The sequence below is a fragment of the Balaenoptera borealis genome, assembly GCF_965194805.1.
Source record: "Balaenoptera borealis genome assembly, chromosome: 1".
Taxonomy (NCBI): domain Eukaryota; kingdom Metazoa; phylum Chordata; class Mammalia; order Artiodactyla; family Balaenopteridae; genus Balaenoptera; species Balaenoptera borealis.
In genome coordinates, this window is record NC_138860.1 from 112,962,574 (window position 1) to 112,985,737 (window position 23,164).

General features: G+C 36.8%; 1 protein-coding gene across 23 annotated transcripts in view; it reads left to right on the forward strand.

Moving 5' to 3' along the window:
- The window catches only part of EVI5 (ecotropic viral integration site 5), a 233,160-nt gene that overhangs the window by 49,456 nt on the left and 160,540 nt on the right, over positions 1-23,164 (forward strand). For all 23 annotated transcript variants that reach the window (XM_082383688.1, XM_082383689.1, XM_082383690.1 and 20 more), the window contains exon 2: positions 17,164-17,393. In XM_082383688.1, the coding sequence (XP_082239814.1) occupies positions 17,164-17,393 (230 nt within the window). The remainder of the gene's footprint in view (positions 1-17,163; positions 17,394-23,164) is intronic.

Here is a 23,164-nt window from a genome sequence, read left to right on the forward strand (position 1 = left end):
AATGCCATTGGTAGTTTGATAGGGATTGCATTGAATCTGTAGATTGCTTTGGGTAGTATAGTCATTTTCACAGTGTTGATTCTTCCAATCCAAGAACATGGTATATCTCTCTATCTGTTTGTATCATCTTTAATTTCTTTCATCAGTGTATTATAGTTTTCTGCATACAGGTCTTTTGTCTCCTTAGGTAGGTTTATTCCTAGGTATTTTATTCTTTTTGTTGCAATGGTAAATGGGAGTGTTTCCTTAATTTCTCTTTCAGATTTTTTCATTAGTGTATAGCAATGCAAGAGATTTCTGTGCATTAATTTTGTATCCTGCTACTTTACCAAATTAATTCATTAGCTCTAATAGTTTTCTGGTAGCATCTTTAGGATTCTCTATGTATAGTATCATGTCATCTGCAAACAGTGACAGCTTTACTTCTTCTTTTCCGATTTGGATTCCTTTTATTTCTTTATCTTCTGTGATTGCTGTGGCTAAAACTTCCAAAACAATGTTGAATAATAGTGATGAGAGTGGACAACCTTGTCTTGTTCCTGATCTTAGAGAAAACGGTTTCAGTTTTTCACCATTGAGAACGATGTTGGCTGTGGGTTTTTCATCTGTGGCCTTTATAACGTTGAGGTAAGTTCCTTCTACGCCTACTTTCTGGAGGGTTTTTATCATAAATCGGTGTTGAATTTTGTCAAAAGCTTTTTCTGCATCTATTGAGATGATCATATGGTTTTTCTCCTTCACTTCGTTAATATGGTTTATCACATTGATTGATTTGCATATATTGAGGAATCCTTGCATTCCTGGGATAAACCCCACTTGATCATGGTGTATGATCCTTTTAATGTGCTGTCGGATTCTGTTTGCTAGTATTTTGTTGAGGATTTTTGCATCTATGTTCATCAGTGATATTGGCCTGTAGTTTTCTTTCTTTGTGACGTCTTTCTCTGGTTTTGGTATCAGGGTGAGGGTGGCCTCGTAGAATGAGTTTGGGAGTGTTCCTCTCTATGCTATAGTTTGGAAGAGTTGGAGAAGGATAGGTGTTAGCTCTTCTCTAAATGTTTGATAGAATTTGGCTGTGAAGCCATCTGGTCCTGGGCTTTTGTGTGTTGGAAGATTTTTAATCACAGTCTTAATTTGAGTGCTTGTGATTGGTCTGTTTATATTTTCTATTTCTTCCTGGCTCAGTCTCAGAAGGTTGTGCTTTTCTAAGAATTCGTCCATGTCTTCCAGGTTGTCCATTTTATTGGCATATAGTTGTTTGTAGTAATCTCTCATGATCCTTTGTATTTCTGCAGTGTTAGTTACTTCTCCTTTTTCATTTCTAATTCTGTTGATTTGAGTCTTCTCCCTTTTTTTCTTGATGAGTCTGGCTAATGGTTTATCAATTTTGTTTATCTTCTCAGAGAACCAGCTTTTAGTTTTATTGATCTTTGCTGTTGTTTCCTTCATTTCTTCTTCATTTATTTCAGATTTGATCTTTATGATTTCTTTCCTTCTGCTAACTTTGGGGTTTTTTTGTTCTTATTTCTGTAATTGCTTTAGGTGTAAGGTTAGGTTGCTTATTTGGGATGTTTCTTGTTTCTTGAGGTAGGATTGTATTGCTGTAAACTTCCCTCTTAGAACTGCTTTTGCTGCATCCCGTAGGTTTTGGGTCACTGTATTTTCATTGTCATTTGTTTCTAGGTATTTTTTGATTTCCTCAGTGATCTTTTGGTTATTTAGTAGTGTATTGTTTAGCCTCCATGTGTTTGTATTTTTTACGAATTTTTTCCTGTAATTGATACCTAGTCTCAAAGCATTGTGGTTGGAAAAGATACTTGATACGATTTCAGTTTTCTTAAATTTACCAAGGCTTGATTTGTGACCCAAGATATGATCTGTCCTGGAGAATGTTCCATGAGCACTTGAGAAGAAAGTGTATTCTGTTGTTTTTGGATAGAATGTCTGATAAATATCAGTTAAGTCTGACTTGTTTAATGTATCATTTAAAGCTTGTGTTTCCTTATTTATTTTCATTTTGGATTTTCTGTTCCTTGGTGAAAGTGGGGTGTTAAAGTTCCCTGCTATGATTGTGTTACTGTTGATTTCCCCTTTTATGGCTATTAGCATTTGCCTCATGTATTGAGGTGCTTCTATGTTGGGTGAATAAATATTTACAATTGTTATACCTTCCTCTTGGATCGATCCCTTGATCATTATATAGTGTCTTTCTTTGTCTCTTGTAATAGTCTTTATTTTCAAGTCTGTTTTGTCTGATATGAGGATTGCTACTCCAGCTTTCTTTTGATTTCCATTTGCATGGAAAATCTTTTTCCACCCCCTCACTTTCAGTCTGTATGTGCCCCTAGGTCTGAAGTGGGTCTATTGTAGACAGCATATATACAGGTCTTGTTTTTGTATCCATTCAGCCAGTCTATGTCTTTTGGTGGGAGCATTTAATCCATTTACATTTAAGGTAGTTATCGATATGTACGTTCCTGTTACCATTTTTTTAATTGTTTTGGGTTTGTTATTGTAGGTCTTTTCCTTCTCTTGTGTTTCCTGCCTAGAGAAGTTCCTTTAGCGTTTGTTGTAGAGCTGGTTTGGTGGTGCTGAATTCTCTTAGCTTTTGCTTGTTTGTAAAGGTTTCAATTTCTCCATCGAATCTGAATGAGATCCTTGCTGGGTAGAGTAATCTTGCTTGTAGGTTTTTCCCTTTCATCACTTTAAGTATGTCCTGCCACTGCCTTCTGGCTTGCAGAGCTTCTGCTGAAAGATCAGCTGTTACCCTTATGGGGATTCCCTTGTATATTATTTGTTGTTTTTCCCTTGCTGCTTTTAATATTTTTTCTTTGTATTTAAGTTTTGATAGTTTGATTAATATGTGTCTTGGTGTGTTTCTCCTTGGATTTATCCTGTATGGGACTCTCTGTGCTTCCTGGACTTGATTGACTATTTCCTTTCCCATATTAGGGAAGTTTTCAACTATAATCTCTTCAAATATTTTCTCAGTCCCTTTGTTTTTCTCTTCTACTTCTGGGACGCCTATAATTTGAATGTTGGTGTGTTGAATGTTGTCCCAGAGGTCTCTGAGATTGTCCTCAATTCTTTTCATTCTTTTTTCTTTATTCTGCTCTGTGGTATTTATTTCCACTATTTTATCTTCCAGGTCACATATCCGTTCTTCTGCCTCAAGTATTCTGCTATTGATTCCTTCTAGAGAATTTTTTATTTCATTTATTGTGTTGTTCATCATTGTTTGTTTGCTGTTTAGTTCTTCTAGGTCTTTGTTAAACATTTCTTGTATTTTCTCCATTCTGTTTCCAAGATTTTGGATCATCTTTACTATCATTACTTTGAATTCTTTTTTAGGTAGACTGCCTGTTTCCTCTTCATTTGTTTGGTCTGATCGGTTTTTACCTTGCTCTTTCATCTGCTATGTATTTCTCTGTCTTCTCATTTTGCTTAACTTACTGTGTTTGGGGTCTCCTTTTCGCAGGCTTCAGGTTCGTAGTTCCCGTTATTTCTGGTGTCTGCTTCCAATGGATAAGGTTGGTTCAGTGGGTTGTGTAGGCTTCCTGGTGGAGGGGACTGGTGCCTGTATTCTGGTGGATGAGGCTGGATCTTGTCTTTCTGGTGGGCAGGACTGTGTTTGGTGGTGTGTTTTGGGGTGTCTGTGACCTTATTATGATTTTAGGCAGCTTTTCTGCTAATGGGTGGGGTTGTGTTCCTGTCTTGCTAGTTGTTTGGCATGGGGTGTCCAGCACTGTAGCTTGCTGCTCGTTGAGTGGAGCTGGGTCTTAGTGTTGAGATGGAGATCTCGGGGAGAGCTTTTGCCATTTGATATTACATGGGGCCGGGAGGTCTCTGGTGGACCAATGTCCTGAACTCGGCTCTCCCACCTCAGAGGCTCAGGCCTGACACCCAGCCAGAGTACCAAGACCCTGTCGGCCACACGGCTCAGAAGAAAAGGGAGAAAGAAAAAGAGAAGAAATAAATATATAATATAAAATAAGTTATTAAAATGGAAAAAAAATTAAAATAAAAAAATTTAAAAGTAATAAAAAAAAAGAGAGAAAGAAGAGAGCAACCAAACCAAAAAACAAATCCACCAGTGATAACAAGCGCTAAAAACTATACTAAAAAAACGAAAACAAAAAACTGTAGTCAGAACCCTAGGAGAAATGGCAAAAGCAAAGCTATACAGAGAAAGTCACACAAAGAAGCATACACATACACACTCACAAAAAGTGAAAAAGGAGAAAAAATATATATATATATATATTTAAAAAAAGGAAGGGAGCAACCAAATCAGTAAACAAATGTACCAATGATAATAAGCTCTAAATACTAAACTAAGATAAACATAAAACCAGAAACAAATTAGATGCAGAAAGCAAACTGCAAGCCTACAGTTGCTCCCAAAGTCCACCGCCTTAATTTTGGATGATTCATTGTCTAATCAGGTATTCCACAGATGCAGGGTACATCAAGTTTACTGTGGAGATTTAATCCATTGCTCCTGAGGTTGCTGGGAGAAATTTCCCTTTCTTTGTTCGCACAGCTCCTGGGGTTCAGCTTTGGATTTGGCCTTGCCTCTGCGTGTAGGTCGCCTGATGGCATCTCTTCCCCACCCAGACAGGACGGGGTTAAAGGAGCAGCTGATTAGGGGGCTCTGGCTCACTGAGGTCGGGGGGAGGGAGGGGTACAGAATGCGGGGCCATCCTGCGGTGGCAGAGGCCAGCGTGACGTTGCAACAGCCTGAGGCACGCTGTGTATTCCCCTGGGGAAGTTGTCCCTGGATCACGGGACCCTGGCAGTGGCAGGCTGCACCCGCTCCTGGGAGGGGAGGTGTGGATAGTAACGTGTGCTTGCACACAGGCTTCCTGGTGGCCGCAGCAGACCAAGAAGCAGACGGGTCTCATGCCCGTCTTGGTGTCCACGCTGATATCCGCGGCTCGTGCCCATCTCTGGAGCTCGTTTAGGCAGTGCTCTGGATCCCCTCTCCTTGCACACCCCAAAACAATGGTCTCTTGCCTCTTAGGCAGGTCCAGACTTTTTCCCATACTCCCTCCTGGCTAGCTGTGGCGCGCTAGCCCCCTTCAGGCGATGTTCACGCAGCCAACCCCAGTTCTCTCCCTGGGATCTGACCTCTGAAGTCCGAGCCTCAGCTCCCAGCCCCCACCTGCCCTGGCGGGTGAGCAGACAAGCCTCTCAGGCTGGTGAGTGCTGGTCCGCAGCGATCCTCTGTGCAGGAATCTCTCCGCTTTGTCCTTTGCACCCCTCTTGCTGCACTCTCCTCCGTGGCTCTGAAGCTTCCCCCTTGCCCACCCCCTGTCTCTGCCAGTGAAGGGACTTCCTAGTGTGTGGAAACTTTTCCTCCTTCACAGCTCCCTTCCGGAGGTGCAGATCCCATCCCTATTCTTTTGTCTCTGTTTTTCCTTTTTTCTTTTGCCCTACCCAGGTACCTGGGGAGTTTCTTGCCTTTTGGGAAGTTTGAGGTCTTCTGCCAGCGTTCAGTAGGTGTTCTGTAGGAGTTGTTCCACATGTAGCTGTAGTTTTGATGTATTGTGGGGAGGAAGGTGATCTCCACGTCTTACTCCTCCTCCATCTTGAAGGTGTCCCCCAACTCAACTATTTATCAAAAAAGATTTGTTTTATTTTTTGGCTGCGCTGTGTGGCATGTAGGATCTTAGTTCACAGACCAGGGGTCGAACCCGTGCCCCCTGCATTGGACGCACGGAGTCTTAACCTCTGGCCCGCCAGGGAAGTCCTTATTTGTAGACTTTTTGATGATGTACCTCATTTTGGTTTTGATTTGCATGTCTCTTATAATTAGCGATGCTGAGCATCTTTTCATGTGCCTGTTAGCCATCTGTATGACTTCTTTGGAGAAATGTCTTATCAGATCTTCTGCCCATTTTTTGATTGGGTTGGGGTTTTTTTTTGGACTTTGAGTTGTATGAGCTATTTGTGTATTTTGGATATTAACCTCTTGTCGTTCAAATTATTTGCAAATATTTTCTCCCATTCCATAGGTGTTCTTTTTGTTTAATCGGTGGTTTCCTTTGCTGTGCAAAAGCTTTTAAGTTTAATCAAGTTACATTTGTTTATTTTTGCTTTTATTTCTTTTGCCTTAGGAGAGTGCCACAAGAAAATACTGCTATGATTTATGTCAGAGTGTTTCTTCTAGGAGTTTTATGGTTTCAGGTCTTATGTTTGAGATTATTTTTGTGTTTGGTATGAAGGAATGTTCTAATCTCATTGTTTGACATGTGGCTGTCCAGTTTTCCCAGGATTACTGTTGAAGAAACTGTCTTTTCTCCATTGTATATTCTTGCCTCCTTTGTCATAGATTAATTGACCATAGGTGCATGGGTTTATTTCTGGGCTCTCTATTCTATTCTATTGATCTGTGTATCTCTTTTTGTGCCAGTACCATTCTGTTTTGATTACTGTACACACAGCTTTGTTCTTAAGTCATCAAGAGGATTCATGAAAAGTAAAGAGTAGTTTCTGTGACCTATTATACTCTTTTTGGTGACAGTATGAATATATATGAAATTTTCTTTTTATTTTGTAAGGAACTAAGAGGCAGTACATCTAAATGGTTAATAATATAACAGTATAAGGACAATATGACACGTATACCATAGGGTTGGAGGTTAAATTAGGTGATATCATCAAGTATCTGAGTATAAGCACTCAGTAAATATTAACTGGTATTACTTTACTAATGAATATCAAACTATTCAATACGGTCATTCTCAGTATCTGCAGGGGATTGATTCCAGGACCCCTGTGGATACCAAAATTCTGGGATACTCAGTGGCGCAGTATTTGCATATAACCTATGCACATCTCTGAATACTTTCAGTCATATATAGATTATTTATAATACCTAATAAAATGTAAATTCTGTGTACATAGTTGCTAGTGAGGGGCAAATTCAAGTTTTGCTGTTTAGAACTTTCTGGATTTTTTTTTCCCCTCTATTTTCTATCCGTGGGTGGTTGAATTGGTGGATGTGGGACCACCGTTTACAGAGGACTGACTATATAGACAAAATGTACCATAGAAATGAAGGGAAAGGTGAGAACACGAAGTTACAAACGCCTTAAAGAATGAGTACTGTTTGGAAACAGCATTTCTCAGAATATGTTTTGCAGATAATGGTGAAAAAAGGATTTATGGGCAGTTAAGTTTGGAAAGTACATTCCTCTACCTTCTACCTTGACAGTGTAAAATAATATAGTTATGTCTCTGAGAAGTTCTGTAATAAAAAAAAAAAAATTCACCTAATCTACAGGACTTCAGCTTTTAGCATACATACATAGCTTGGAAAAACTCTTCCTATATAAAGCATCTAGAATTGCAAACATCCTTTTTTTTTTAATTAATTTATTTATTTTATTTATTTATTTTTTGGCTGTGTTGGGTCTTCGTTTCTGTGCATGGACTTCCTCTAGTTGCGGCGAGCGGGGGCCACTCTTCATTGCGGTGCGCGGGCCTCTCACTATCGCGGCCTCTTCTTGTTACGGAGCACAGGCTGCAGACGCGCAGGCTCAGTAGTTGTGGCTCACGGGCCCAGTTGCTCTGCGGCATGTGGGATCTTCCCAGACCAGGGCTCGAACCTGTGTCCCCTGCATTGGCAGGCGGATTCTCAACCACTGCACCACCAGGGAAGCCCCGCAAACATCTTTTTAAACTCAAAATTGTATTTCCAAGAAGGTAAGGGAAATAACCCGGACAAAAACAGCCAGAAACTGGAAACCAGATGGCCTTCAAACCCACCCATGTATTGTACGAATTATTTATTTACTTTTTTGAATAATCCATAGAAAGCTGGAGTAGCTATATTAATTTCAGACAAAGCAGACTTGAGAAGGAAAAATTTCAGACATTATGTATTGATAAAGAGGTCAAGTCTCCTAAAAGGCATAGTTTATGAGGCAAAAACTGATAGAACTTCAAGGAGAAATAGATACATTCACTGTTATGGTTGGAGACTTAAGCACCTGTCTTGCAGTAATTTATAGATACAGCAGAGGCAGAAAATCAGTAAGGACCAGTACCATCAGTCAAATGTATTTAATGATGTTTATCTGACAACCACTGAATATACATTCTTTTCAGGCTCACATGTAACAGTCTTCAAGATACACTATATTCTGGGTCATAAAACATACCTGAACATGTGCTCTTAGACCACAATGGAATTAAGTTAGAAATAACAGAAAGATAGTTGGAAAATCTGAAAATATTTGGAGATTGAACAACACACTTTTAAATAACACATGGATCAAAAAAAAAGTCCAAAGAAAAATTTTAAATATTTTGAAATAAAGGAAAATGAAAAGCAGCAAAAGCAGTGCTTAGGGATTAGTTTAGAGCATTGAATGTATATGTTAGAAAAGAAGAAAGATATAAAATGAGTTTCTAAGCTTCCAGCTTAGAGCACCAGAGAAAAAGAGCAATATAAGCCTTAAGCAAGTGGAAGAAAAGAAATAAAAATTAGAGCATAAATAAATAAAACCAAAAACAGGAGGACAGTAACAGAAAATCAACAAAACTAAAAGCTGGTTCTTTGAAAAGATTGATAAAATTGATAGACCTCTAGCCAGTCTAACGAAGACCAAAAGAGAGAAAGACACAAATTACTAATATAAGGAATGAAAGATGTAAATTTCTTTTTTTCATTTAATTATGATAAAATACACTGTTGACCCTTGAACAACACAGGAGTTAAGGGCACCGACCCTCCCACAGTTGAAAATCCACGTATGACTTTACAGCTGGAACTCTGTATTCATGGTTCTGCATCCTCGGATTCAAACAACCGCAGATCTTGTAGTACTATAGTACATATTTATTGCAAAAAATCTGTGTATAAGTGGACCCATGCAGTTCAAATCCATGTTCAAGGACCAAATGTACATAACAAAAAAATTTACCATTTTAAGCATTTAAAAAAAAATAAATTTATTTATTTTATTTATTTATTTTTGGCTGCATTGGGTCTTTGTTGCTGCACGCAGGCTTTCTCTGGTTGTGGCGAGCAGGGGTTACTCTTCGTTGTGGTGCATGGGCTTCTCTTGTTGCAGAGCACTGGCTCTAGGCACGCGGACTTCAGTAGTTATGGCACGCGGGGTCAGTAGTTGTGGCTCACGGGCTCTAGAGCACAGGCTCAGTAGTTGTGGCGCATGGGCTTAGTTGCTCTGCAGCATGTGGGATCTCCCTGGACCAGGGTTTGAACCCGTGACCCCTGCATTGGCAGGCGGATTCTTAACCACTGCGCCACCAGGGAAGTCCTGCATTTTAAGCATTTTTAAGTGTACAGTTCAGTGGCATTAAGTACATTCACATTGTTGTACAACCGTCATCACTCCATCTCCAGAGTACCCATTAAACTCCACATTCCCCACTTCCCTGGCAGCCAGTCTACTTTCTGCCTCTATGAATTTGACTACTCTCGGTACCTCATTTAAGTGGAATCATAGAATATTTGTCATTTTGTGACTGGCTTATTTCACTTAAAATACTGCCTTTAGGGTTCATTCATGTAGCATATGTCAGAATTTTCTTCCTTTTTAAGGCCAAATAACATTCCATTGCACATAACGATGTGTATATAGTACATTTTAAAAATCCATTTATCCATTGATGAACACTTGAGTTGCTTCTGCCATTTGGATGTTGTGAATAATGCTGCTACGAACTTGGGTATACAAATATCCCTGCTTTTAATCCTTTTGGGTACATACCCAGAAGTTGAATTGCTGGGTTATATGGTAATCCTATGTTCAGTTTTTTGAGGAACCATCATATTTCTTTCCACAGCAGCTGCACCTTCTTACCACTTTACGTTCCTGTCAGCAATGCCAATACTTGTTATTTTCCGTTTTTATTTTTTTAATTTTAATTTTTATAATAGCTGTCCTATTCTTTTTCAAATTCTTTTTCCATGTAGGTTAATACAGAGTATTGAGCAGAGTTCCCTGTGCTGTACAGTAAGTCCTTGTTGGTTATCTATTTTAAATATAGCAGTGTGTACATGAATAGATACATGTATATGTAATCATATGTAAGTGAATCACTCTGCTGTACAACTGAAACTAACACAACATTGTTAATCAACTATACTCCAATATAAAATAAAAATAAAAAAAAAAACAGCTATCCTAATGTGTGTGAAGTGGTATCTTATTGTGGCTTTGGTTTGCATTCCCTAGTTAGTGATGTTGAGCATCTTTTCATATGCCTATTATGCTTATTGGCCATTTGTATATCTTTGGAGAAATGTCCTTTGCCCAATTTTATTGGATTGTTTGAGTTGTTGATTTTAGGAGTTCTTTATCTATTCTGAATATATGTGAATATATACATATATATGTGTATACGTAGATATACATATATATATATATACACATATACATATTGACATATACATATATATATATTTGGCATGGCCAAAAAAAAAAAGAGTTAATACTAATTGTTGTGAAAAGTCCTAAAAAAAATATGCTAAATTGTTGAATCAGCCTTGATTTTTTTTTTTTTGGCCACACAGCACAGCATGTGAGATCTTAGTTCTCCGACCAGGGATCGAACCCGTGCCCCCTGAACTGGCAGGTGGAGTCTTAACCACTGGACCGGCAGGGAAGTCCCAGCCTTGATACTATAAAACAAACTAACCCCAAAATGATAGAAAAAAAAAAAAAAAGGGTCTAGTTATCTGAATTGTATCAATTTTTTCCTTTGTTTCTTAAAATCAACTGAAGTTAGCGTGTTTGAGCCATTTTTGGAAAGTAAGGTTTGTTACGTAGTAAAATCCTGACCAACTTACTGGAACGTCCAGCCTTCAGGAGTCAGTCTGAATCAAGAAGTCTCAAGAATAAAGGTCATAGTGATGGAAATGGGATTGTTTTGCAGCTCCTAATTCTCTAAGATGGTCCTCAACCTTCTGTAATCTGGTTTCTGCTTCCTTCATTGTGGAATGGATTAATTGAGGTCATTAGTGACTACATCTCTTGCCAACTTTTGGTCTAATTCACTCTTTTTTTTTTCTTCTTTTTTTTTTTAACCATTGAATTGTACACTTTATTTTGTTGTTGTTGTTTTAATATTTATTTATTTATTTTGGGCAGCGCCGGGTCTTAGTTGCAGCATTGCAGGATCTTCGTTGCAGCATGAGGGCTCATAGTTGCAGTACGCAGGTTTCTTAGTTGCAGCACGTGGACTCTTAATTGCGGCATGCTAACTCTCAGTTGGGGCATGCATGCGGGATCTAGTTCCCCGACCAGGGATCAAACCTGGGCCCCCTGCATTGGGAGTGTGGAGTCTTATCCACTGGACCACCAGGGAAGTCACGGGTCTTGTTCACTCTTGACAGTGGTTAAGAGCAGAGAATCTCAAACCAGACTGTCTATGTTCCACTCTTAATAGCTTTCTAATATAAAAGTTGTGTTATCTCTCTGGAGCATCATTTAAAAAGTGTCATCACTTTTAAGATGGGGAAAGTAGTGATACCTGCTTTAGAGTATTTTAGATTTTAGATCTAAAATTGGAATCTTTAAAAACAGTCCTTTTGGGGAGTTAAGAGCATCTTTATAAGTTCTAATAAAATATAAAGTGATAAAGGAACCCTGATTGTTTCTCATGGGAGATCCTATTCAAATATTATAGCAATATCTAAGGCTTTTACTAAACTTCTTATTTAATTTATATTTATTTTATTAGTATTTTATTTTATTTATTTTAAAAAAATTTATTATTATTTATTTACTATTTATTTTTGGCTGTGTTGGGTCTTCGTTTCTGTGCGAGGGCTTTCTCTAGTTGCGGCAAGCGGGGGCCACTCTTCATCGCGGTGTGCGGGCCTCTCACTATCGCAGCCTCTCTTGTTGCGGAGCACAGGCTCCAGACGCGCAGGCTCAGTAGTTGTGGCTCACGGGCCCAGTTGCTCCGTGGCATGTGGGATCTTCCCAGACCAGGGCTCGAACCCGTGCCCCCTGCATTGGCAGGCAAATTCTCAACCACTGCGCCACCAGGGAAGCCCTAGTATTTTATTTTTTAATAACAGTTTTAGGTTCACAGCAAAATTGAGTGGAAAGCACAAAGATTTCCCATCTACCCCTTACCCCTACACATGGAGACCCATCCCCCATTATCAACATTCACCACCAGAGTGGTACCTGTGTTACAATTGATGAGACTATGTTGACACATTATAATCATCCAGTCCATAGTTTATATTATAGTTCACGCTTGATGGTTTACATTCTGTGGGCTTGGACAAATGTATAATGGCATGTATCTACCATTATTGTATCATTCAGAGCATTTTCACTACCCTAAAAATCCTCTGTGTTCTGCTTGTTTGTCCCTTCCCTCGCCCAAATCCTGATCTTTTTACTGTCTCCATAATTTTGCCCTTTCCAGAATGTCATATAGTTGGAATTATACATTATGTAGATTTTTCAGATTGACTAAGTTCTTTTAAAATTGAGATATAATTCACATACTGTAAAATTCACTCCTTTCAAGTGTGCAGTTCAGTGGCATTTAGTATATTCACAGGGTCATATAACTGTCACTGCAGTCCAATCCCAGAGCATTTTCATCACTCTAGGAAGAAACTCTGTACCCATTAGCAGTCATTCCCCATCCCCCCTCCTCCAGTCCCTCCAAGCCACCCAACTACTTTCTGTCTCTGGGTTTGCCTATTCTGGACATTGTATGTAAATGGAATCATATGATGTATGGCCTTTTGTGGCTGATTACTAAGCCTTTTTAATGATGGTTTTAATCTTTTCAAAGTATGTTCATGTTTAAAAATAAATGCAGGGCTTCCCTGGTGGCGCAGTGGTTGAGAATCTGCCTGCTAATGCAGGGGACACGGGTTCGAGCCCTGGTCTGGGAAGATCCCACATGCCGCGGAGCAACTAGGCCCGTGAGCCACAACTACTGAGCCTGCGCGTCTGGAGCCTGTGCTCCGCAACAAGAGAGGCTGCGATAGTGAGAGGCCCGCACACCGCGATGAAGAGTGGCCCCCGCTTGCCGCAACTAGAGGAAGCCCTCGCACAGAAACGAAGACCCAACACAGCCAAAAATAAATAAATAAATAAATTAATTAAAAAAAAAACAAAAAATATATAAATGCATAACACCTCTATGAGTTAGACAGGAACTTTGTGACAACCTTTGTGACATAATTGCATTGTCAGATTTATTGTATCTTCATGACCTCAATTTACCATAGGATGAGGGAAAGAGGTTTAGAGGTGGCAGGTTAGAGATTTGGAAAAGTAGAGTTAAAGGAAAAATAGGACATGATGATATATGAAAAATAACTCAGTCCTGTGGGATTTCTAGAACCATGAGAATTAAACTTTATTAAAGTGCAGCTGCAATTAAATACTCCAGTTATATTTAGGAATTTGAAATTGTAAAGATGGGTTGTTGAGCCTTCAGTAGTTATAGACTGAATCTCATTTCATCAAGGTTGAAAGGATGTCAGGATTGTGCTCTGGGTTATTCCAAAATTTTTAAATGGAAGCCTGTTGCTACAGTGTGCAGAAAGGGTATGATAAATTTATTTTTAAAAACAAATTAAAGCAGATAATAGGTGTCTTTTGCCTTTGCTACAGTTAGCTCGAGTAGAGAACTTTTATATAATAGAAATGTAAAGCATTAATTCTTCCTTTAAAATTTTTTTCCCGTATTTATTTCCATATACCTCAATTTTAAGATTGAAGTATAGTTGATTTACAGTGTTTCCGGTGTATAAACCAAAGTGATCCTTTGATTCTTTTTTTTTTTTTCAGATTCTTTTCCCTTATAGGTTATTACAGGATACTGAATATAGTTCCCTGTGCTATACAGTAGGTCCTTGTTGTAAGCATTAATTTTTGAAAGTTGTAAGTATATTTGAAATTAGTGGTCAGTGTTAGTAAAGGGTAACATTTTTCTGTAAATTTTACATGTTAGGTTTTCTGTTTTACAATATAGTGTGCTTGTGGGATGCAAATTAGTGCCATCTTCACAATTGAATTTGTAGTTGTAACTGAGTAGAGAAAATCAATAGGATAACAAACTACAACAGGCTATCTGTTGTCTGCCATGGCTCTTACCATTTCCTGGTGCAAAGGAAGTTCTGGCTAAATTATTTGGTTACTATCTGGCCTTTTGCCCTAATGAACTGTGCTGCTGGTCTATTCATTGGTGAGGACTTTTTTTTTTAACCTGGAAGCCTATATGATCGTACCCATACTTCTTTTCCTTGGTTCCCCTACTTTATTCTGCTTGTCTTTCTTGGGGGTTCTTCCCTCAACACTAAGAGCTCCCTGATCCCTTCTATAATGCCATTCCAAGGGAAGTAAGTTCTAAAATGAAAAAGTTACTGAAAATGAAAAGAAAATGAGAGGTATCTTTAAGTTAATAAAACTCTTGCCCCTATTCACTTGTAATCAAATCTTTGTCTCAGAAGTTCCAGCCTCACATTGAGTGGCATAACTATGACCTTAGAATCCCTTTTCCCTACATTGAATTTTCCTGCTGCTGGGTTGAGGTCTAGGAAGTGGGGACATGTATGTGTTGATGAAGTGAGAAGGAAAGACTTGGACAACCCATGAGGGGAGAGTAGTATCTGCTAAGATAGTCTGGGTGGCATTTTTATTTGTGTATATAAGTTGGTGTTTTAATTTTTGTGTGTATAAATTGCTATATGTAACCAAGGTTAGCTGAGAATATGTCTATCTAAAAAACAACTTTATAGTGCTTTAGTCATTTTCTATTGCATAAAATTTAAGATCTTCTCAAAGCACGCAAAAGCACTTCATAGTTTTTGTCTAAGAACTTCACAATCAAGAAGCTCTTTTTCTTTTTCTGACTTAACTTCACTCTGGGGTGAAGTGAGAGTAGCATCGACATATATACGCTACCAAATGTAAAATAGTTAGCTAGTGGGAAGCAGCCACATAGCACAGGGAGATCAGCTTGGTGCTTTGTGATGACCTAGAGGGGTGGGATAGGGAGGCTCAAGAGGGAGGGGATATGGGGTATATGTATGCATATGGCTGATTCACTTTGTTGTACAACAGAAACTAACACAGTATTGTGAAGCAGTTATACTCCTATAAAGATCTATTTAAAAAAAAAGAAGCTCTTTTTGTGATAGTTTCAAAAAAGTATAATCCCTTAAAAAAACTACTGTACCTTGGTTTGTAAACTCAAATCAAGAATGTTTAGTTTTGTATAGGTATTCAAATATGGTTATTGTTCACATTGTTTTTCATTACTGAAGTGATAATGCCTGTTTGAATATTACTTATGTATATATATATATTTTTTTATTTTTAATCAGTCATCAGTTTTATACACATCACTTTATACATGTCAATCCCAATCGCCCAATTCAGCACACCACCATCCCCACCCCACCGCAGTTTTCCCCCCTTGGTGTCCATACGTTTGTTCTCTACATCTGTGTCTCAACTTCTGCCCTGCAACCTGGTTCATCTGTACCATTTTCTAGGTTCCACATACATGTGTTAATATACGATATTTGTTTTTCTCTTTCTGACTTCCTTCACTCTGTATGACAGTCTCTAGATCCATCCACGTCTCAACAAATGACTCAATTTCGTTCCTTTTTATGGCTGAGTAATATTCCATTGTATATATGTACCACAACTTCTTTACTTCTTAATTTTGTGTTTCAAATGAATTTGCTATAGGCATATCTGCTTAGGACTTTGGCATGATTTATGACGAATATATAGACGTTTGTATAGTTCATTGAATCTTAGAGACGGGGGGGGGATTTGAAAGGCTTTTTTAGGTCTGGTTGCCCATCTAAAACAGAAACTCATCTTCAACCAACTCTTGACTTTTGACTCTTATAATTAATTTTTCTTAACATTCTTTTTCATATTCTTTTCCATTATGGTTTATCACAGGATATTGAATATAGATCCCTGTGCTATACAGTAAGACCTTATTGTTTATCTCTTCTATATATACCAGTTTGCATCTGCTAATCCCAAACTCCCACTCCACTTCACCCCTCCCCTAACCCCATCCCTCTTGGCAACCACCAGTCTATTCTCTATGTTCTTGAGTCTGTTGCATAGATATATTCATTTGTGTCATATTTTAGATTCCACATATAAGTGATATCATATGGTATTTGTCTTTATCTTTCTGACTTACTTCACTTAGTATGATAATCTGTAGTTGTATCCATGTTGCTGCAAATGGCATTATTTCATTCTTTTTATGGCTGAGTAGTATTCCATTGTATATATGTACCACATCTTCTTTATCCATTCATCTGTCAGTGGACATTTAGGTTTCCATGTTGACTCTTATAATGGATTCTGTTTTTTAAATTTTTATTGGAGTATGGTTGCTTTACAATGTTGTGTTATGGATTCTTAATTGTAGCCATTGGTAGGGAATGTCTACTCTTTCTAGGCATCCCATTCTATTTCTGACTAGTTCTAACTATTTGAAAATTGTACCCCAAAACTCTCTTACTCTGTCAAATCAATCATTTATCGTAATTTTGTTCTTCTAGAGGTAAATCCTCTTCAATAAAAATACTCTTTAGTGGTTTGAAGATATATCATGAGTCTCATTTCATCTTATTTATGCTAAGCCCAGTTTTTGTTGAATTGTTGGTCATATTATAGGATTTCCCTGTCCTCCTCACCTAATGGACATGTTTTAGTTCCTCGGCTTTCAAATGTTTTTGACTGTAACCCCAATAAAGAATATATTTCATATCCCAGCTCAACATACATGTAGTATGTAGTTTTAATACATATATGCAACTGAGACAGAAATTTTATAAGACAACATATCTTTACATTGACACTTTCTGCTCTTTTTCATTTTTAAAAAAATGCTGGTGTTACCTATTAAATTGATTTTATCACTCCCTGATGGATTTTAGCCTGTAGTTTGGAAAACATTGTTCTAATTTGTTCATGTCACAGAACTGAAATAAGGAGTTTCCAAAAGCTGTATGTTAGGACAGTCATTGCTAAAACAGGTTTTACCTTTATTAACTCAAAGAGAATATTCTGATGGTGGTTATAAAGTAAAACTAACCAGGATTATCAAGTTCTTGGTAATGCATACAATAAAATTGATGTATGCAACTGTTATTTTTATCCTTAGGTGGCGACAGACAAGGTTGCAGAAAAGTTGAGTTCTACTCTCTCATGGGTAAAGAACACAGTGTCACATACAGTCAGTCAGATGGCCAGTCAGGTGGCAAGTCCATCTGCTTCATTACACACTACATCCTCATCTACCACACTGTCAACGCCAGCCCTTTCACCATCTTCCCCGTCACAGTTGAGTCCAGACGACTTAGAACTCCTGGCTAAACTGGAGGAACAAAATAGGTAAGTGAGGTTGCTTGGGTTTTCTTTCTTTTAATTATCATACAAACTCAACCATTCATTTATGTATATATGCCATAATCAAAATTTAAAATATTTGTTCAAATTAAGAATGTTTAGGGGAGTTCCCTGGTGGCCTAGTGGTTAGGATTCTGGGCTTTCACTGCTGTGGCCCGGGTTCTAGCCCTGGTCAGGGAATGAGGTCCCGCAAGCTGTGTGGCGCAGCCAAAGAAAAGAAAGAATGTTTAGTTTTTGGCTCCTTGTTTATCAAAGTTACTTAACAAAAGTATTCAAGTCTTTTTTGGAGGAGTTGGTCTTAAAACTAAAGTTGGACTAAAATTTTCTTCTGCCTTGGATAGCTGTAGAGATTTGTTTTCTTAATATAGCAAATTATCTAAATTTTTCCTGAATTTTAGAAAACATTTTTAAGGCAAATAAAATTACCATTTTTGTTTTTTAAACTCCCTAAATAGTCCCCTTTGGTTAAGCTGTAGAATTATTTAATTTAGGATGGATATCTGATTTGTGATTTAGAGTGGGAAATCTCTTCATAAATTTATTCATGGAAGGCAAAGTATTCTTTTCTTTTAACGGTGTGATATAGAATACTTGTTTACTCTGTTATTAATGTGTACTGTGGACCCTGGGTGCCCCTTCACTAATATTACTATCAGAAGTTCTCTGGGCATCAGCTATTAAAGAGTTATTGGAAGAGTGTCCTTTTATGTTCAGTCAAGATATATACCACCACTGGCTTTAAGGGTAATATAATTTCTAACAGCTCTTTTGATATATAATGTACATAATAAAGTACACATACTTAAGGTGTACAATTTGATAAGTTTTGACATATGTATATACCTGTAAAATTATCAACCAAATCAAGAAAATGAACATATCTGTTATCTGCCTTTCTATCCCCAGATAGCCGTTGATTTGCCTTTGGTCACTGTAGATTAGTTTGCATTTTCTACAGTTTTATAGAAATAGAATCATAAAGTATGTACTCTTTTTTAATGGGTTATTTCACTAGCATAATTTTTATGTTGTAACACATACGAATAGTTCATTCCTTTTTTTTGGTTAGTAATATTCCATTATATGGATATATCACAGTGTACCTACTCACCTGTTGTGAAATGCTAAAACATTTGTGTACAAACCTTTGTATAGATTTATGCTTTCATTTCTCCTGGGTAGATACCTAGGAATGGAATGGCTGGTTTATATGGTAGGTGTACATTTAATTGTCAAACTGTTTTCCAAAGGGCCTATAGTTTTCCACCTTCTCATCATCCGTGTATGAACATTTCAGTTCTTCTACATCCTTACCAATGCTTGGTACAGTCGCTCTTTTAATTTTAGCCATTCTAGTAGGTATTTGTATCTTGTGGTTTTAATTTGCATTTCCCTAATGGTGTTGAGCATCTTTTTATGTGCTTATTTGCCATTGATATATCATCTTTGATTAAATGTCTGTCTGAAATTTTTGCCCATTTAAAAAAATTAGGTCGTTTGCTTTCTTATTGTTGTGTTTTAAGAGTTCTTTATATATTTCATGTACAAGTCCTTTATCCATATATATGTTTTTCAAATATTTTTTTGCAGTCTGTGGCTTATTCTCTTAGCATTATCTTTTGAAGAGCAAAAGTTTAAAATTGTAATTAAGTCCAATTTGAAGTTGTTCTTTTATGGACTGTGCTTTTGATGGCTCAGGGTCACACAGGTAGACTGCTGTGTTAGAGAAGTTTTATATTTTTAAGTTTTAGATTTACTGTCGTACATTTGAGTTAATTTTTTTGTATGAAACAGAGCATAGATCAAAGTTCAGTTTTTGAATATGCATGTTTAATTGTTTTTGTATTTGTTGAAAAGACTGTCCTTTCTCCACTTAATTACTTTTGCACTTTTGTCAAAAGTCAGTTGTCTGTATACGTTATGTGCTTATTTCTGGATTCTTTTTCTGTTCCACTGATCTATTTGTCTACTTTAATGTTAGTATGACACTGTCTTGTTTATTGTAGCTTTCTAATAAGTCTTGAAATCATATAGTGTTAATCCTCCATCTTTGTTCTTTTGACTATTTTTGCTGTTTATCATACCCTTGTGAATTTTACATCAAGTAATTTGTACAAAAACACTTGCTGAGATTTTAATCAGAATGCTGTTGAATTCCTAACAGTATTGCCTTCCACCCATGAACACAATATATTTCTCATTTACTTATTACTTGTGCATGGTATTGTTTTTGTAAATTTAATTTTTGATTGTTCATTGCTACCATATAGAAATACAATCATTTTTCTTTTGTCATTCGTGTAATCCTGCTACCTTGATAAATTCACTTGTTCTGGTAGGTTTTGTTGTTTTTTAAGATTCCATTAGATTTTCTACATAGATGAGCATGTGGTCCGTGAATAAAAGCATGTTTGTGTCTTCCTTTACAATATGGATGCCTTTTATACCTTTTTATTGCCTTATTGCAACTGACTAGTGCCTCCAGTACAAATTTGAGTGTAAGCGATGAACAGATAGCCTTGTTTTCCTGATCTTAAGGGGGAAGCATTAAATATGAAGTTAATTGTAGGTTTCTGTAGATGACTCTTATCAGATTGAAGAAGTTCTTTTCTATTTCTCATTTGCTGAGAGTTTATAAGAAACAGAAGTTGGATTTTGTCAAATGCTTTTCCTGAATCTATTGAAGTGATTACATCGTTTTCCTCTTTTAGTTAAATATGGCAAATTACATTGAGTTTTAAATGTTAAACCAACTTTGCATTCCTAGGATAAACCCCACTTAGTCATTATATACTGTCTTTATAAAGTATTGTTTACTGTCTCTATAAAATATTGTTGGATTTGATGTGCTAAGATTTTGTTTGGAATTTTTGCATCTATGTTCAGGAGGGAAATTGGTCTGTAGTTGTCTTCCGAAGTCTTTGACCTTTATCTGTAATGTCTTGTGTCCTTGTAATGTCTTTGTGATCTTTCCTCTTTTCTAATATAAGTGTTTAGTTCTGTACGTTTCTCCTAAAGCTCTGCTTTAGCAACATCCCTTTAAATTTTATGGTCCTGAGTATGGTCTGTTTTGATAAATATTTTATGTGCCCTTGAGAAGATTGTGTATTTAGCTGTTGTTTGGTGGCATATTCTATAAATGTTAATTGATTCAAATTGATTGATAGTGTTGTTCAAGTCTACTGTATCTTTGCTGGTTTTATGTTTACTTGTTGTATCAGATATTGATGTCAGATGTTGAGAGAGGAGTATTGAAACCTCCAACTATAATTGTGGATTTATTTCTCTTTAAATTTTTATCAGTCTTTGTTTCATGTAATGTGAAGTTTTATTATTGTGTATATAAACATTTAGAATTGTTATGTCCTGTTGTGAAATGCACTCATTATCCCTAGTAATATTGTTTGCTTAGAAATCTACTTTATCTCATATAGTCACTGTAGCTTTCTTTTGAATAATGTTAAAATTTTATATATTTTTCCATCCTTTACTTTTATTCTGTTTTTTTCTTTATCTTTAAAGTTTGTCAGTTAGCATATAGTGGCTCTTGCTTTTTAAAATACAATCTGACAATCTTTGCCTTTTAATTACGGTAATTAGATCACTTTTTAAAAAAATTATGACAAAATTTTATTTCTTGCTCACATTAACGTTCATCTCAAACTGCAGGCTTAGTACATTTTTGCTGCACATTTCTTCATTTCTGGACCAGTGACCAGCCCCTATGCAGGATAAACCAGACTCATGGCAAATAGTGGAAATATATCTTAAAACATCTGCTGGAGAGTGATACACATAACTTCAACTTACATTCTATTGGCCAAAGCAGATCACATACTCACACTCCTTATAGAGTGAAGTGGGGATTAGAATCTTCTTGCTGGATCTAAGAAAATATATGCTTATTATTATTTCAGCACCTTTTCCAGTATTTTTATTGTATTGTTATTGTGCTCTTAATTATTCACATACCATAAAATCCACCCCTTTAAAGTGTACAATTTAGTGGTATTTTTAGTGCACTCACAAAGTTGTGCAAACATTACCACTATCCAATTTCAGAACATTTTTATGACTCCCAAAAGAAACTTTGTATCCATTAGTCTCCCCTTTCCTCCCTCCTTCCAGCTGCTGGTAACCACTAATCTACTTTCTGTCTCCATAGATTTGCCTACTCTGGACATTTCATTGGTAGTCTTTTGTGACTAGCTTCTTTTACTTAACATAGTGTTTTCTAGGTTTTGAGGAAAATAGATCATTTACATTTAATGTAATTCTTGATATGGTTATGTTTATATTTGTCATCTTGTTTTACTGTTCTTTATCTTTTAATTTTTCTGCCTTTTGACTGAATGAAATGTTGTTTATGATTCTATTTTATCTTTTGTTGATTTATTGGCTATAACTCTTTGTTATTTTGCTGGTTGCTTTAGGGTTCATAGTATACATTCTTAACTAACTTAGCACAGTATGCCTTCAAGAGATCTCATACCATTTCACACATAGTGTAAGAACTTAGAATAGTACATTTCCATTTCTCCTCTGTAGTCCTTTGCTCTAGTTTTGAATAGTACATTTCCATTTCTCCTCTCCAGTCCTTTGTGCTAGTTTTATCATGCATTTTGCTTTTGTATATGTTATAAACCCCATACTACATTATTATTATTATTTTTTTTTTTTTAAAGGAATTCCTTTATTTTTATTTTATTTATTTATTTATTTTTGGCTGTGTTGGGTCTTCGTTTCTGTGCAAGGGCTTTCTCTAGTTGCGGCAAGTGGGGGCCACTCTTCATTGCGGTGCGTGGGCCTCTCACTATCGCAGCCTCTCTTGTTGCGGAGCACAGGCTCCAGATGCGCAGGCTCAGTAGTTGTGGCTCACGGGCCTCGTTGCTCCGCAGCATGTGGGATCTTCCCAGACCAGGGCTCGAACCTGTGTCCCCTGCATTGGCAGGCAGATTCTCAACCACTGCGCCACCAGGGAAGCCCCTACATTATTATTTTTGCTTCAGTAGTCAATTATCTTTTAAATGAGATTGAAATAATAAGAAAAAAATCTTATATTTGCCTACATAGCTTCCATTTCTGGTGCGCTTTTGTTCTTTTTTTAGCTCCAGATTTCCAACGGATAGAATTTTCCTTCTGTCTGGAGGACTTCCTTTTATATTTCATGTAGTGTGGGTTGCTCTTGTATGTCAGAGTCTTCATTTTGCCTTTGATTTTTTTTTTTTTTTTTTTAGGCAGGGAATATCATATTTAATGGAAAAACAGGTAAACAGTAATTGTTCTTTTAGAAAACACGTTTAAACATCATTTGCTTATATTTATTTTATTAATATCCTAGTATTAGTATGCTTAAAGAAGATGAAGGAGGAAGGAAGAGGAGAAGAAAGAGAAGAGAACAGGGAAAATAAAATAACAGCACCCCTTTTCGGACAATGTGATAGGAATATTTTATCTTATTATTTGCTCACATCAAGAGTAGATGTTAAAATCATATCAGGTTTTGCTTGGGCCAGTATCTTTAAAAAGCCACACACCTGATAAAATGGGACATCTCATAGTAAGGGTTATACAGAGTGAAAGTTTTTTCAAAGTAGTAATTTATAACTTTTGGACAAACTTTTTTTTTTTCAAATACAGATATAGGTGTATTTTCAAATACATGCAGTACTCTGGTGGAAATAAAAGCTTCACTAATAAAAAAAGAAGTAAACACATTTGATAGCTATCTCTATTACCATTAAATTTGTGATATA